Below are 16,745 nucleotides of genomic sequence, written 5' to 3'. Positions count from 1 at the left end.
TCTTCCATTCTTCTCATATCCTGACCTTCCTTCTCCATGTGTGGCGTGTCTTTTCATGATAAAATCTTCCCATCTCTTTAGAGGTCGACCCGAGTGTTGTTTCAATGTTCGGTGGCAGCGGCAGTCCATCGTTTGTCAGTGAGCCTCGCTGTATACCCGGTCCATCACATTTTACTATGCCTACTCTCAGCGAAGACGTCTTGCACTCCACTCCGCTGTCTGATCACTTCATTGGGGACTCAGTCATGGATTGAAATTCCTGAATTCTTCTTTCCATCGCCCTCGCCGTGACAGACAGTTGCTGCTCCTCTGTCTTTGTCAGCGCCCATGTTTCGCTGCCGTACAACATTGCTGGCAGTACTGTTGAGTTGAAGAGGCTGACGCGTGTTGCCTTGTTGATTTTTCCTTGGAGGACATCCTTGATAGAATTGAATGCACACCAACCTGCTTTCTTTCTTTGTGAGAGTTCACCTTCCTGATTGTGGCGCATGTTAATTTCTTGGCCCAAACAGACAGATTGCTCAACTGCTTCTCTTTGTTCTCCCTTGATTGTTATTTGGGCTTTTGGCATGCTATCAGACTGCATACATTTAATTTTGGAGCGGTTAATTTTCAGTTCGACTTGGCTGCTTTTTGTGTTGAGTTCTTGCAGCATTTTCTGTAGGTTGATAGTATTTTTGGCAATCAACACAATATCATCCGTGAATCTGAGATGGTTTCACTGCTCTCCATTGACACTGATTCCACCCTTTCAGTTCATCTGCCTCATTACCATTTTGAGGCAGATTGTGAAGAGTTTCAGTGAAACTGTGTCTCCTTGTTTCACCCCTTTCTTAAATGGGATGCAAAGGGGAGTATCAAATAAAGTTATATCTGTGGTGCAGTCAAAATTTGATAATTTGATATAGTTTGTGTCAATGCCCTGCTGTGCAGAGCTTTCAACACTGCATTGATCTCTATGCTGTTGAACACTTTTTCATAGTCAACAAAGGCAATACATAAAGGGAATTTGTATTCCCCTGAGCGTTCCAATAGCTAGTTCATAGGGAAAATATGGTCTATTGTGCTGAAATTCCTCTGGAAGCCTGCCTGCTCTCTCAGCTGCTGCTTGTCCAGACTCTGAGAGAATCGGTTTGTCATTATTTTGGTGAACAGCTTGTAGACATGTGAGAGCAGGCATATTGGACGATAGTTCTTTAGATCTTCACGATCGCGCTTCTTGTACAGCAGAATGGTGTTGGACTCCTTCCAGCTAGATAGTATCTTCTGCATTTCCAAGTAACAACTAAACCTCTGAGCAAGGGTTTCCCAGAGGTCTTGGACTCCAGCTCTTATCATTTTGATTGTCAGTCCATCTTTACCACAACAAAACACAATTTTGAAGTGGAAAATTCAAAAGAAGTGCCTTTTGTCCTCTGATTTTCATTTAGGGGAAAAAAAAGAAAAATCAGCTTTTCCCAAAAAATCTGTTAGTTTGGAAAATGAAACATTTCACCAACAGTGAGCATTTTCATTTCAGCTGAAAGCCGATTTTATGACAAAAACAAAAATAATTTGAGCTGGAAAATTTTCAACCAGGTCTAGCGTCATATCATTATTCAGCCCTCTTTTTGTGAGCCCTTCATTCCTCTGGCAATGAATCCATCTTATGAGGTCCACTAATGTGACAGATACACCAAAAAAGATGCTAGGGAGGATGCAGTGCTCTGCTGATCAGCAGTCTGTAAAGTTGTGATGTCTCAAACTGTCTACACTGCAGAATACAAAGAGTTTAATTCAGGCAGAGGTGGAGTGTGAGTGTGTGTGCGCGCGTGTGTGTGTGTGTGTGTGTAAAACTGGACTGAGGCAAGCTCATAATTACAATAGCTAAAGATTGGGAAGTCCCTCCCTCAGGCTGCTATGGTACATAATGTGCAGAGCAATGTAATGTCAGTCCTGCAGCTTCTCAGAACGAAATAGCATTTCTGATGCAAGATTTATAGACATTCTTTAAAAAAAAAACTACCCATCAATTAATTGATTTGTAAATCCATTTTCAGTATGCTAAAGCCATCACACACACTCTCTCTCCCTGTTAAATCAGGTATTTAAATCTAATGCTATAAGTACTGGTTTACCGATAATAGCTTTGGTGACACATTTATATGATGAGGCATTAATCACAACTGAGATTCATAAAGCTTTTTTTGTTATTATAAGCAAAACTCTAAATAATATTTAGTTACAAAGAGCTCCCTCTAGTGATAGACTTTGTTTATGAACGAAATCTGTTAGGATTAATCTAATAATTGCATTTCTATTACAGTGGTGCTCAGATCAGGGCCCTGTTGTGCTAGGTGCTGAACACACACCTAGTAAGAGACAGTCCCAGCCTCAAAGAGCTTACAAACTAAACAGATAAGACAGACAAAGGGTGGGAGGAGGGAAGTACAATTATTCCCATTTTGCAGATAAGAAACTGAGGCACATAGAGATTAAAGTCATATGGGAAGTCTGTGGGAGAGGCAGAATTAAACCCAGATCTCCTGAATCTGTCTTCTGCCTTTGCCCCAAGGCCATCCTTTTGAGAGCCTCAGATCAAAAGAGCCATATTACAAATGCAAAGTATTATTACTGGGCTCAGCCCTGAAAACCTTAATTAGTCCTTAGTCAAGTACCTCTGCCATTTCCCTCAGTGGGGATTTTTACTGCATAAGGATTGTAGGACTTGGAACAGAAAACAGCTAAGACAAAATTTTGGTTGAGAAATGGATTGGGTTGTGTGATAAATTCCTAGTAACAGCACTTGGGAGACAGGAGTTCTGACTGACCAGCCTTATTCCCCAGTACTGTGCAGTGATGCTTCTTCCAGTTCATGAAAAAAAGGTGGTATAAAATCTAAGAATTACAGAAATCAGAAATGGAAAATATGTACTAGGTTGCTTGACAACTACCCAGTTCATCTCCTTGCTATATATATGCCCCCCCCCATGCCCTTTCTGCAGGAGAGTATTTCCCAGACTAACAGACTTTGATCACTTTTCAAGTTCTCAGCTCCACGGGTGAGTAGCACAGAAGGTTATACAGACTGAGATGTCTCTTGCAAAATAGTGATGTAAACAATTTTAACTAGAAGTTATCTTTTTCTCTCTCTCCTTTTTTCCTAGGGAGAACGAGGTCTTGATGGGTTCCCTGGGAAGCCAGGTGCAGAGGGGAAAGAGGTAAGGAGTGAATATTTGGGAGCAAGAGACTATTCTTCAAGCTACGCGTTAATGAACAGTGAATGGGAAGGTGGCTGCTGAAATGGGACTTACACCAGACAGCTGACGTATTGTAACTGTAGGAGAAGGCGGGCATCTTAGAAAATCATTAAGATCTTTTTGAGCACCCAGTTCTAGTGGGACTGGGCCCTACACCAAGCAGCCTTGTTCTACCCTGACCAATCTCTCGTCAACCAAGGAGCGCTGTGCTCCTAGTGTGGGGAGTAGAACCACCATATGATTATTTTTAAAGGATGAACTGTGTGTGGTAACGCGGTTATGGAGGAAAATATTTTATTGACTTCCAAACATTAGAACATTCAAAGGCCAGGAGATGGCAATGTGACCCCTCAAGACCTGCTATTACAGCCTTAGTACACACAAAGCAATCTATCTCATAGAACTGGAAGGGACCCCCAAGAGTCATTGAGTTCGGCCCCTTGCCTTCACTGAGTATTGATTTTGCCCCAGATCGCTAAGTGGCCCCCTCAAGGATTGAATTTACACCCCTGGGTTTAGCAGGCCAATGCTTAAACCACTGAGCTATCCCTTTCTGACTATGTCCCTGTGTCTAGCCTCCAGACCCTTCTTCTCCCAAGGAAACTAATCATTAATGTCACCTTGTGCTTCAGCAGCTATGTGGAGATACTTACAGATCTGAAGCATTTCCCTAGCACTTGAGTCAAAGCTGTCAGCAAATCTTTAGTGCCTTTTTAAAATGGGATTTCAGAAGAGATACTGTGCTTATTTACACTGGATGTAAGAGAGCTGATATCAAAGGGAATGTGTGCTCTTGCAGAATTAATGACAGGCTCGATGGTGGAACTCAAATGTAAGTTATGTGGCTAATTTTGTACTCACCATGCTGCAGCATGGTTCCCTTGTTCCTACATCTGTGTTTATTAAAGTTAACCCTCAGGTTTCTTTTTCCATTGCCTCGCACCTTGTATAGTCATGTCTCCCTGTGCAAAGGGAATGTGAAACAGTGCCAATTGGACGGGATGGAACGAGTTTACCACTTACCCTGTACACAAAGGGACAGGCAATGGAGAATCTGGCCATCAAGTCCTTTTGGTCTTTGTCATAACTTTCCTACTCAGATCTGAACCTTAGAGTTTAGAACATGAGAAGCTAGCATGAGACCTCCAAAGCTTAATTACAAGCTTAGATCTGATAGCGCTGCCACCAATCAGGAATTTTAGGGCCTGATACCCTCTGGTCCCCCCAAACCTTCCCAGAGGACCCCAAGATCCAGATTCCTTGAGTCTCACCACAAAGGGAAATAACCCACTTCCCTTCTCCCTCTTCCCCTCCAGGTGTTCCCTCCCTGGGTTCCTGAAGAGATATACAGATTAAAGCTCCATGAATCTAAACAAAGGGATTCCACCCTCCCTGCTTCAAGTCTTTGAAACACAAGTACCGAGAGATCAAATCTCTCTTCCCCCTTACCCAGAGGGTATGCAAAGTCAGGCTTAGTAAATCTAACACAAAGAGATTTTCCCCCTCCCTTCGTTTCTTAGCCTTAACCAGTGAAAAACACTCAAACAGGTCTTAAAAAGAAAGCTTTATATAAAAAGAAAGACAAAGGACATAAAATGGTCTCTGTATCAAGGTGACAATACACAGGGTCAATTGCTTAAAGGAAAAAAATGAATAAACAGCCTTATCCAAAAAGAATACAATTTAAAACATTCCAGCAACTACACACATGTAAATACAAAAAAACAATATAAACCTATTGTCTTACTATCCTTGTACTTACAACTTGGAAACAGAAGATTAGAAAGCCTGGAGATTCCTGTGGTCACTCTCAGAGCCCAGAAAGAGAACAGACCAAGAACAAAGGACTCACACCCAAAACTTCCCTCCACCCAGATTTGAAAAAGTCTTGTTTCCTGATTGGTCCTCTGGTCAGGTGTTGTTTGTTACCCCTTTCCAGGTGAAAGAGACATTAACCCTTAGCTATCTGTTTATGACAGTCTTGCAGTCTAGTCTCCCTGTGCCCTATGCTGATATGTACTTTCTTATGCAATAGTACTCCTCTGAGTTCTTTCCCTGTTTCCCTGTTGCAATAAAGTTCAGTACTCTGCTTACAACTAGATCAGTTCCAGAGGTAACGCGGGGGCTGTTACGTCAATAGATTTTTGTTTGTGCGTTAATTGTTTTGATTTTGAGCTTTAAGTAACAATGCAAGTTATGTACAACAAATATGGAAATTCACTAAACATGGTAGGATAGAAAAACTGCTACATCTTAATAACTTACAAATCAGAGTGGGGTGCCCTGGCTGTTGGAGTTACGGTTTTCAAAGAGGGGGAACCATGTTTCACTATATGGTTACATTTTCTGGTTTGAGTTGTAATAAGCGAGTTTTTCCATCACCAGCTTCCAAACATGGTTAACCAAGATGGTAGCCTTGGAGAGGGTCTTTTTCCTTCCATTGACTGGTAACAGAACATCCAGTTGCTGCTAATTAGATAGGCACTCATTACTTTAAATATTTGTACTAAAATAGCATTTGTGGGTCTATCACAGAACATACTCACTGGCAGGGCACCTCCTCCTGGCTGCTTTGGGAATTTGCGCCATCCAGGTCTGAAACCCCCTTCTTGCATTTCACTCTTTCTGTGGCCCCTCTCACTCTCTGGGACTCAGCACGCTCCCTTTGGGTGACTTGGCCCTGCAGCCAGGTCACTCTATGTGTTTCCACTTCCAGGGTAGCAAATTCTCTCCAGACCAACTGGCCAGCTGCCTTTCCAGGCTGTCCTCTAGTCTAAGGCTATGCCACATTCACAGGGGCAGGAAGGGAAACCTGGGCCTGCCCACTACTCCAGGTCCCAGCACAGGCACTGTCTGTCCAGCAGCCACGGTCTGTATATGCCCAGACCTCACTGCGATTTCCCTGTGCTCCCTCCTACTTCCCTTCTCTTTCTCAGCATTCTGGCCCACCCATGGGGTTCAGTTCAAGCTCCCAACTCCCAGGGAATGACTGTAGCCTACTTCCCTTGCAGCTTCTTCTGGTCTCAGCTTCCCAGCTTTATACCAGCCCAGCCTACACCAGCTCAGCTGAGTTTCATCTTCCTTTATCCAGCCTAATTCTCCCCCAGGTGCAGCCTACTAGGTTCATTAGCCCCTTCCAAGTTACCTTAATCCCTTCAGGTGCGATGTAGAGTGAGCACCCCTTCACAAGGTCCCACTGAGATTGGGATTGCCTTACGCTAGACTCTGTACATATAGCGAGAAGCAGTGCCTGCCCTCCAAAGAGCTTATGGTTTATATAGACAAGACACATAAAGGATGGGAGGTGAAACAGAGTCCCACAGAGGTGAAGGGACAGGACTAGATGACCTCTCAAGGTCCCTCCTAGTCCTATGTTTCTGTGACATGCCCAAGGTCAGCAGGTCAGTGACAGTGCTGGGCCTTGAAAACTGTCGGTGCAAATCACTGCAGAGCAGGCAAGCCAACCTCCAAGTGTCCAGGAGCTTCATAAAGCATTTTGCCTCTTCAAGGTAGCGTACCTCTTGGTGCTCTGTGCTGCCTGCCACCGTGGCTGTGTGCAGTGGGAGGTTGGTGCAGTCAAGCCTGTTTGATCGAATGAGCTTTCAATATATTTATATTAATGATTGCACCGGGCCCAAAGTTCTGAAGCGATGCAATGCATAAATTGAAAATGTATCTGATCTGAACATGCATTAATTCGTTAGTGAAACGTTCTGTCTCATTGCACTGTTCAGTGTTGCAGACACGATGCAGCCAGAATTTTGAACACTGGAAAGCAGAGAAGACAGACTAGGGAGCTTTCCCCCACTGCGTGGGCATCTGTGTTCTTGACATATTATCTGCAGGTGAATGACTTGCCTGCATCCCCTACACCTAAATTTTTCAAGTTACTTAGCAATTTGGTTCTGTCAGCCTGTGTTTGTACTTCCCTTCCAGTTACAGTGTCATCAGCAGACTTAACCATGGTTGAATGTACTCTTTCCACTCTATGGAATAGTATGATTCCCAGGCCATAGCTCTGTTCTGCTCCCCCTTGAGAGCTCAGACCGTTACCTCAACCAGTTTTTAACCTGAGCTATGGTGTTTTTTATTTTTATTTAGTTACTGTATAGCCAGTAGTGTTAGAAGAGTTGGACATGACACCTCACTGGGATCCCAATGTACTGTGTCTGCTATACCCATTAAATTATTTACAGAACTAGTTAACATTTCCGGCTACACTGGTTGGATTGAGAAATTGCAATGTCATAGTAGGGCAGAAGCTGATCATTAGCTTCTCCTAGGGAGAGATTTCTCTCTGTGATAGGGTTGCAGAACTGGTGCATTCTGGGGCTTCTCCACCCGCTTTGGGTCTGGGCCGCCAGCAGACAGGCAAATCCTTATCCCCGTGCATAGGCTGGGCATGTGGGCCAGTCAGGACTGGAATCAGGAAACCCTCCCCCTTTCCCCAAGACCAGCCTAACTGCTGAAGCAGCTGCTGCTGCCTCATAATGGCTGCAGCAGCCCCCTTCCGTTTGCAGGGGAGAGGGAAGTGGCTTACAGATCCACTGCTCCAGCCTCCCCCTCGTTCTCCTCCCCACAGAGCAGGACAGAGCAGAAGGAGCCCTTCCTGTTGTACCTGTTCCTGCCAGCCTCCTCCTTCATAGTCCAGTGCAGTAGGTGCTCGTTAATTCCATTAGTTAAACACACTCATGGTACCTTATCATTGCTCCTGTGCTGCAGGCTGAATTCCCATGGGGGTGGGTATTTAGTCCCAGAAACTGGATCCCAGACAATTCAGATTGATCTCCATTCCCCTGTCAGAGGACATTTAACCAAAGCCTTTTTCTGCACAAAATTACCTCCTTTGGTTTTATTCAGATTAACAGGGATTTTTTTTTTAGTTTCACCGTATTGCATTAGTCTTGGCTGAGTCACCAAGACCTTGAGGGGATATGTACACTGCCCCGAGTCTCAGAGCCTGGGTCAATTGACTCAGGCTTGCAGGGCTCGGGCTGTGAGACTAAAACTGGCAGTGTAGACATTAAAGCTCAGGCTGGAGCCCGGGCTCTGAGACCCACCCCACTTGTATGTCTCTGAGCCGAGACTCCAGGCCAAGCTCGAATGTGCACACTGCAATTATGAGCCCCACCGCCTGAGCCCCACAAGTCAACCTAGGCCAGCCGCGGCCATGCCTGTGGGTCTTTGATTGCAGTGTAGATATATCCCGAGTCACTAGACAGCTACAGGCCATGCCCTGGCAAAATTATTCTAGTGCTAAGTTAAAGGCTGGGTTAAAGGTTCTGTGTCTCCCCTGCACTGCAAATCATACTATGTTGTTAATCTATTTTCAGGGCATTAAGGGCAGCACAGGCCCACCAGGTGCCAGTGGACCCAGAGGAGAAAAGGTGAGCTGGGGAAGGTGCCCAAGGAGCACTTTGAAAGGCAAACTCATTTCATTTTGAATAAACTCTCCTAGAAAGGGCAGTGCTGCTGGTTATTCCCATGGGTCTCAGGTGCAGCTAGCAAGTTGCTGAATCATTCTGAGAACTGACAGATGAAGCCCTGGAGCCTGATTTTGCTCTCTCACCAGGATAGATCTGAGTAACTCCACTGAAGTAAACAGAGTTAACTCTCCTTCAAAATTTGGTGTAAATGCCTGCTCTCCTGGAAGCCAGTATGCCTCAGTGGGAGCAAGAGCTGATCCTAAGTGAAAACAGAATCAAGTCCATGAATGTGTTTCTAGGATTTCCTAGAAATGGGGAGATCAACCAGCTCTTTGGTTAGATAAGTTGCTGGGGGAGGTTTTGAGTGGTGGAGGGATGTGTATATTTGGGGTAGCATGACTAACAGAAGGTATTGTCTGTGATTAATACAGTAGAAGTTGTGCTATCCAGCACTTTACCAGCTGAAAAGCTCTAGAAACTGGCATTTCAGGGTGTTGGATCGGGCCACGCTCACCGTGGGCAGCTCCCCGCAAGCAGCGACGTCCCTGCTGCTCCTAGGAAGAGGAACGGCCGCGGGGGCTCTGTGCGCTGCCCCTGCCCCACCCTGAGCACTGGCTCCACAGCACCTGCGGGCGGAGGCAGCATGCAGAGTTGCCTGGACACACCTCTGCCTAGGAGCAGCAGGGACATGTCATCACTTGCGGGGAGCTGCCCAAGGTGAGCACAGCCCGGATCCAACACCCCGAAACCCCTCCTGTGCCCCAACCCCCTGCACCGAGTCCCCTCCTGCCCTGAGAGTCCTGCACCCAAACTTCCTCCCTCCATTGGTAAGTATAACTCTTAATTAATGCTATCAAAATTTTGAATTTGTCCCCAAAAGAAACGTTATCTATCCGAGAAATGTTCGGGAAAATTTCCCAAAGCCTCATAGGGAACGATTGTTCATATAGCTTATGTACAATATACAGTTTTCCTTGGGCATGCCCTCCTTTGTTCTGATTCACGGCCTGCATAGTATTGCTTCCTGAAACAATGCCAAACACTTGTTTGATGGGATAAACTTGCGGTTGACAACTCTGTCAACAACAAATCATTCAAGCAGTTTAACAAGTGCTGCTGAAAATCATGCTGTTGTTAGCTCATCTGTAGATCATTTCTGTCCTGCCTTCCTGAGATTCCTCCCTGTGTTAATTGGAATAATTAACACCTTTTCTCTTGACATCCACGGCATTTGATCCAACTGGCTCAAAAACATGAATGCATCACTACCTTTGCTCTTTCTCCGTTGCTCTGCTAGAGGAAAATTCAGACTGTCGGTGAAGATGTCCTGCTAAGCACAGTGGCCTTTCGTTCTTGTTTTTTGGGGTTTTTTTCTCCCAGAAGGACAATCCCTCATTCCTTGTGCTAGTATTTCCTATGACTTTACATTGTGGTACCAATTTCTTAAGAGTGAAAATAATTGCTTGTGAGGGGTTTTGAACTCACAGCCTTGGAGACTGTAGGCTTTCATCTGCAGAGCCAGTGAGGCACAGATAACACCACTACAAGTTTCCTCACACTGCCTTACCAATGGGTCTGATTCTATGCAGCCTCCCACTTTCTGGAGTCACCTACAGCTTGTGCAGAGCAGGTATAAAATGACACCAGTTTGTACATTTTGCACAGATGTAAAGAATCCAGTCTAGTGTGCCTACACCCCGAGCTGGGAGTTAAATTAATGGTCGTGGTGAATACAATGCAGGGGCAAGTATACGTCCCAGATAACAAGGCATTGCAGTGCATGTATTTCTATTTATGTATTGTGGATCTGATGCTTCTCTTACTTACACTTGTATAAATCAGGCCTAAGTCCATTGAATCAGTGCTGTCATCAATGTGAAATGGGTATGAATCAAGCCCCTTCTAGCTCCTTCAACGCTGGATTTAAACCACTTGGAAAAGAAACCAGAAAGACTACAATGGAGCAGAGTTTAGCTGAGAAAAGAGTGGGAAAATCGAGCTCAGTAAAGTGGAAGAGCCATCCAGGCAGTTAGAACATGTTAGTAGGACAAATTCATGGGAAAGTGGCTTTCTGACTCAATCTGTATACAGAAGATACTTAAAAAATATGACAAGCAAATGGGAGCTCCCCTCCGCCGCATCTTGATCATTATTCCCTGCTCTCAGATGTTTTTAGTGGAACGTTTTACCTTGTCATTTTAAAACTAGTTATTAGACTTTCCAGGGCAGTGTTGTGACTCCCTGCTTTCAGTCTGTCATGTTTTTGTTGTTTCCTACCTAGTCCTGTGGCATTGACGATAAAAAGGGGCTTTTTTTTACCCACAAAGCAGCTTAATGATACTCTGAGTATCCAAGAATGCAGATACCAGAATCAAACCACTCTGTTTCCCATTGTGTTTCCACTATAATTCCCAAGATACAGGGTGGGTTTTCCAAAAGCACCGAGGGCGTTGCATGCTCTTCTCCTGTTGATTTTTAATTGGAGGTGGGCATCTATCTCCCTTGGCATTTTGGAAAATCCCAGCTATGCTGTAGAGTCTGCATAAAGATGTATACAAAATGAATGGAGTGTCTCTGAAGCAGGAAGTGTGTAAAAGACTTCATAGGTCTACCAGGGAGTGAAGGGAGCAATTAATGACCGTAAGGACACTGCAGAGAAACTAAATGATATTTTTGCATTAGCTTGGTCCTGAATGGGTGTTGGGGTGACGTCTCCCCAAGGTCTGCTCTTATAATGTCATAAATATGAGGCAGTATCAGAGACGGGTTTTGGCGCAGATTGATAAATTAGAAGGCAGCTAGTCACAGGGATGGAGTGGGATCATCAAAGAGTCCTGGAAAAACGTACAGCGTGAGTCTGTTCTGTAAAGTGAGTGCGTGAAAATGGCATTGTTGGCATCCATGTTTAACTCTGCAAAGATCTGTGTCAAGTGTGCTTCTTTAACTAGAAAAATGTGTGTATATGTGTGTGTACACACACACACACACACACATATGTATTCTAAATTCCAGCCCTGCTGACTCTGCCTCGGATGTGAAAGTCAAGCTGGGTTCTTTCCATCTGGCATATAAACACCAGTAATAAGGGTTCTGCAGGCCAAGTTAGGACCTATGGACCCAGTTCACCACTGCATTACTCCAGTTCTATGCCAGTATAACTGTATTGAAATAAATAGTGTTATACTGGGGTAAAACTGGAATGGTAAATTCACAGTGGTGAATCAGGGCCTTCGTGACACCGGTACGAAATGGGGAAGCTTTGACTGTACAGTCCAAATCAATGCAATCTCAAATCTGTCTGGGAAAGTTCATGGGCACAGGCTGAGCATGAAGCAGACAGACCATAAAGGCAAGAGGATGCTGTTGAAAAGAAGTTTGGGGGCTTATTTCTATTTCATTGCTTGTCTGTATTTTCCCTTTCCACGCAGGGTGAAGCGGGGCTTCCCGGATTACCAGGCTCTACAGTAAGAAGCTGCTTTCACATTAACATGAGATATGAACTATAATGCATGAGAAACAAAAGGGAGGAAGGCAGGGGTGGGCTGCAAGGATTTTGTAAATTTAGGGATGGATTTTGTGTGGGATTTTCAAATGATCAGGAAGCTTAAGCCAGTGAAGATTCCTGAGAGCAGGAGTTCGTGGCTTCAAGGATCCCAGTAAGGAGATTAACTCCATTATGAAGAGGCAGGTTTTGAGGAGACCATGAAGGAGAGAACTGAAATGCCCCGGAGTCAGGGAGGCCTGGCAGTGATAAACAATTTTCAGAGGAGTGGCCAAGATAGCGTCTAATGGGCTTGGCCTTTTAGGGAAGAAGATGGGCCTGGGAGATAGAAGGCAGATGACAGTTCAGGGTCAAGTGGAACAGCTCAGTCTCTGACCTCAGGGAGCCCAGTGTGAGATCTCAGAGGGGAACTGTAGAAGGCAGACTTGGGATGGGCACTGCTTTTCTTACCATGTAGCAGGGTATCAGCTGTGTGAAAGAAGTCACGGTGGAGGTAGGAGCTGAAGACTGCAAGGAAGGGGTTGCTGCAGTGAAGAGGATAGAGGTTTTGATTTTCCTCTCACACCAAATTTACACTGGTGAAACTCCAGTGACTTCAATGGAGTCATTTTTCGTTTGCTCTGGTGTCACTGATGGGGGAATCTGGGTTTAATATTGGCTGCATAGAGGTGTCATCTACAGCTGAATTCAGAAAAGAGATTGCCACAGGGGACATCATAGAGAAGAGAAGGGGTCAAGCACTGAGTTCTGCCAGGGTTGCATAGCCAAGAGGTCTAGCAATTGGAGAGTATCCACTGCCAGTCACACAAAAGAGGAGCAATTAAATAAGTAGAATTGGAACATAAGGGAGTGAGATGCACAGGACTCCTAATGGAATGAGCTAGGATTAGAAAGAAGTCATGGTCAGCAATAGCAATATAGCACTGTGACAAGGAAGGACTGGGAGCTAGAGACAGACAAGAGAAGACCAACGAGCCTAATACATAGAGATAAGAGGCAACTGCATTACTGTGAAAGGAGCGGAAGCCAGGCTGAAAGCTTTCAAGAAGACTGTTTGGGTAAGAGGTTGGGAATGGACTCAAGACTTCGATGAGACATATTAGAGATGTGGCAGTAGCTGGGGAGGCAGAGTGAGAGGTGTGTGAGGAAGGAATTTTTGAGCCTTAATATATGGGGCTGTAGACCTAAGGGGATTAGCAGTGGAGAGGGAATGATTTCTTGTCCCAAAGCAGAAAAGTATACAAGGCAGGAGGAAAACAGGGTGAAAGGACAAAGAACTGTCATTGACAATTTCACAGGGATGTATTTGTTTGCTTAGAATTATGCACACATCCTCTCAAAAGGAGCCTACGGCAATGAGGCCATGTAAAGACACTTGCAACATACATGCACGTGGACACCCAAAGGTCTCTAGGTTCTTTGTGCAACATTCCATCCAATAGCATCATGTTGTTACAGCAGAAGCCTAACCTCGCTGTTGGAGACTGCAGATAAAGCCAGACAAAGCTGGCCAAATTCAGAGATGAGGGGTAATGGAGGAGCTGGAGGAAAGTGTATGAAGATGTGAGGACCACTTGAATTTACACCTTCTTCCAGTCTTCAGCATGTAGGTTACACCAACTTAAACTTCCGTGAACATGGATGGAATGGGTGTAAGTGGCTCTATGAGAGTCTGACAGTGAAAGGGAGCCTGCTTTAGCATAATGGACTCTAAGGCCCCTGTCATGCAAACATGCACATGGTTAATTTGAATCATGGTGGTAAGTCTCCCACTGGCTTCAGTGGGACAACTTGTGTGCTTCAAGTTAAGCACATGATTATGTGTGTTCAGGATCGGGGCCTAAGTTAGTATAAAGTTACATGCCATCCTTGAATTTGGCCCATTGTTTATATAGAACCACTGGTGTTTATGGTGCTTTACAGGTAAAAAATAAGACAAGATCCAAGGCGCTTACAATCCATTTCTAAAGATAACACGAGTATTATTGTTCTTGTTATTGCATAGCAACACAAAGATGCTAACCACAGCATAGAGAACCAAGAGATCAAGGTCATTGCCAAGACAAGCTATCTACACAGACAGCACAGCATAGTCCAAGGATGTGTGAGAGGCTGTGCTGAAACAGAGTTAAAGTAAGCAGTGAAGGTTAGCAGGCATCATGGGGGAGGGAACAGCTAGTGGAGTTAGATGTACAAAATAGAGAACTACTGTGTGCCTGAAGCTTTCTAGATGTGTCTTCCTCCTGTGCGCTCCGTTTTACATCTCTGGTATGTTAATTTCAGGTACAAACGGAAGGTCTGAAAGGAGAGCAAGTAAGAACCGTTCAATATCTCTATTGTACTAAATGTAAGAAATAATAAGAGTCTTTTTTTTTTAACAATTGAAGGGATGCTGTCAGGTAACTCAGCTGCCCAGATCAGTTTCTGTTTTCAAAGCATGTTGCAAAGTCTAATGTGACTAGAAATATTTTCATGACATGGGGAAAAAAAATCTTTTTTGCTAATGCCTGAGAACCAGCAAGTGAAGCTGGCCTGACTACACTCATGACGCTAGCAGAGTCTAGCAGAGACCATAAACAGGGCAAATGGCGAACAGTCAGTTACTCTGTAAAACTTCTTTCTGCTTTTAATACACTAAAAGGTGTGACTAGGGATTTTAAACCTGGTTTGATTTTTATCTGCACAGTGTCACTGAACATGGACACACAGACACTGACAGGAAGCCATTTGGTTGTGCCTCTTATTGCAATTTGCTTTTAAAATATGTATTTTATACTCTAAGGGCCCAATTCATGGCTGGGCCACACAAGGCGCAGGAGAATACCCCAATGTAGGAGGCCCTCTATGAGAACTGACTCTGACACAACCCTCTGCTCCCTTCCAAGAGCCCTACTGCATGGGGGTGTGGCCAGCATGGTCCTGTGGCGTAAGTGTTGCCCCATTGCATTGGGCAGCTCAGCACACATTAGAGAAGCCTTAACTGACATTAGGGGCTGAACCAGCCGCAGAACTGAGGGAAATACCAACTGGGTTCTGCACTGGCTCATGAATGAACTGAGGCCTAAGAAAAAAACTCTCCTGGAGGCCGAGGGTCAGTAAGGCCCTGTGCCCCAATTCACCCCCCATGCAGAGGGCCAGTACAAATTCTATGCACCACTTACAGCCCACTTATAACTTCAGTATAGAATGCAAGTGGAAATTATGGTACATAAGCTTTGTGCTGGCCTTTTGCATAGGGGTTAACTGGGGCACAGGGCCTTTGCATTGCATCTCCTGTTAGGAAGGAAGGGAGGTTCAAATTGTGCATATGACCCTTGTGCCCTGGGTGAATTTCGCACCCCACGCACACAGAAGGGCTGCTCAAAGAGACGTGGCAAATGTATCAGCTGCTGCCCTTGAATTCATTATCTCAAAGAAGAAATCAGTTACTTGAACACTGACGTTGGGTTCTTTATTTATTTTCATAGGGGGCCCCAGGCCCACGAGGACCACAAGGCCCACCTGGAGTTCCAGGAGCACCGGTAAGTATTTTTTTTTACTGTAATATTAGTTCATATAGGCCAAAATTCACTCTAGCACAGGGGACCCATCCCAAACCCTATGTGCTACTCAGACCTTGTATGAAGAGCTTAAGTGGTGTATGCATCCTTAGATCTCCTGCATTGGCAAGAGGAATTGACCCTTTGTGGAGGAACCACTCAAAGCCACCACGTACCACTTAATCCCTGAGGGTGGTGCATAGGACTTGGGCTGGCCTTCTGCACGGGGGTGAACTTCACCCATGGGTCCCCATCTTGCAAGATGCTGACTGCTCTCAACACCTGTTGATTTCCTGGGAAGCTGTTGGCATTCAGCACCTCTCAGGATGGTTTTCAAACAGGAACCTTGTGTTAACTCCTAGACAGCAATATCATGAACTTCAAATAAAGTTTGCTACAGAAGGGAGCGAAATCGCCAGAAAAACCTCCATGCCAAGAACATTACAAATTATTAATATATATATATATAGTGGGAAGGGCAGGGGGAGTATTGTCCTATGAAAATCTAGACATCTGAACATTCTATCCATTTGGCTTAACTGTAGCCTCTTTTCCTTAGCCATATCTTATGATCTAGTTCTAGATCATATCTTATCACACCATGATTGCTACTTCATTTTCACACAGTCGGTTTGTTCCCACTCCGGAAGCTGCAAACTGTCCTGTCTTGCTGTGACTGTTGTAACATGCTTTGGAAAGCTGTCGACAGTATGAAGTGTTTTGTCTTAGGCAGTACGTTCTCTATAAACGGTTTTTCTTTGAAAGGGTCCAGCTGGTTCGGAAGGCAAGGCCGGAGTTCCTGGTTTACAAGGTCAAAGGGTGAGTTGACGTTTTTGTTTCATAACTGTCTCAGATGTTCAGCAGGGTGGCTACTTTGTTTTGACAGGGCCTGGACACCTGCTCTAGTTTACATGGGCTTTGTACTGATTTAGCTATTTCAGTGAACGGTGTAATTTCCCTATTGAAATAGTTAAATCGCTACAGTTTGTGGATGCAGTTATATCAGTATAGAGGTGTCATGTTAGATTGCAATTCCTAC

The 16,745-nt window shown here is 44.7% G+C and overlaps 1 protein-coding gene across 5 annotated transcripts in view; it reads left to right on the top strand.

Moving 5' to 3' along the window:
- COL22A1 (collagen type XXII alpha 1 chain) overlaps positions 1-16,745 on the top strand; it is a 372,600-nt gene that overhangs the window by 194,624 nt on the left and 161,231 nt on the right. For all 5 annotated transcript variants that reach the window (XM_050940514.1, XM_050940513.1, XM_050940511.1 and 2 more), the window contains exons 17-22: positions 3,147-3,200; positions 8,573-8,626; positions 12,094-12,129; positions 14,451-14,480; positions 15,635-15,688; positions 16,472-16,525. In XM_050940514.1, coding sequence (XP_050796471.1) covers positions 3,147-3,200; positions 8,573-8,626; positions 12,094-12,129; positions 14,451-14,480; positions 15,635-15,688; positions 16,472-16,525 — 282 coding nt within the window. The remainder of the gene's footprint in view (positions 1-3,146; positions 3,201-8,572; positions 8,627-12,093; positions 12,130-14,450; positions 14,481-15,634; positions 15,689-16,471; positions 16,526-16,745) is intronic.

Source organism: Gopherus flavomarginatus, chromosome 2 (genome assembly GCF_025201925.1).
Source record: "Gopherus flavomarginatus isolate rGopFla2 chromosome 2, rGopFla2.mat.asm, whole genome shotgun sequence".
NCBI classification, from domain to species: Eukaryota; Metazoa; Chordata; order Testudines; family Testudinidae; genus Gopherus; species Gopherus flavomarginatus.
Note: the sequence above shows the minus strand (reverse complement) of the source record. Positions and strands in the feature narration are given on the sequence as shown.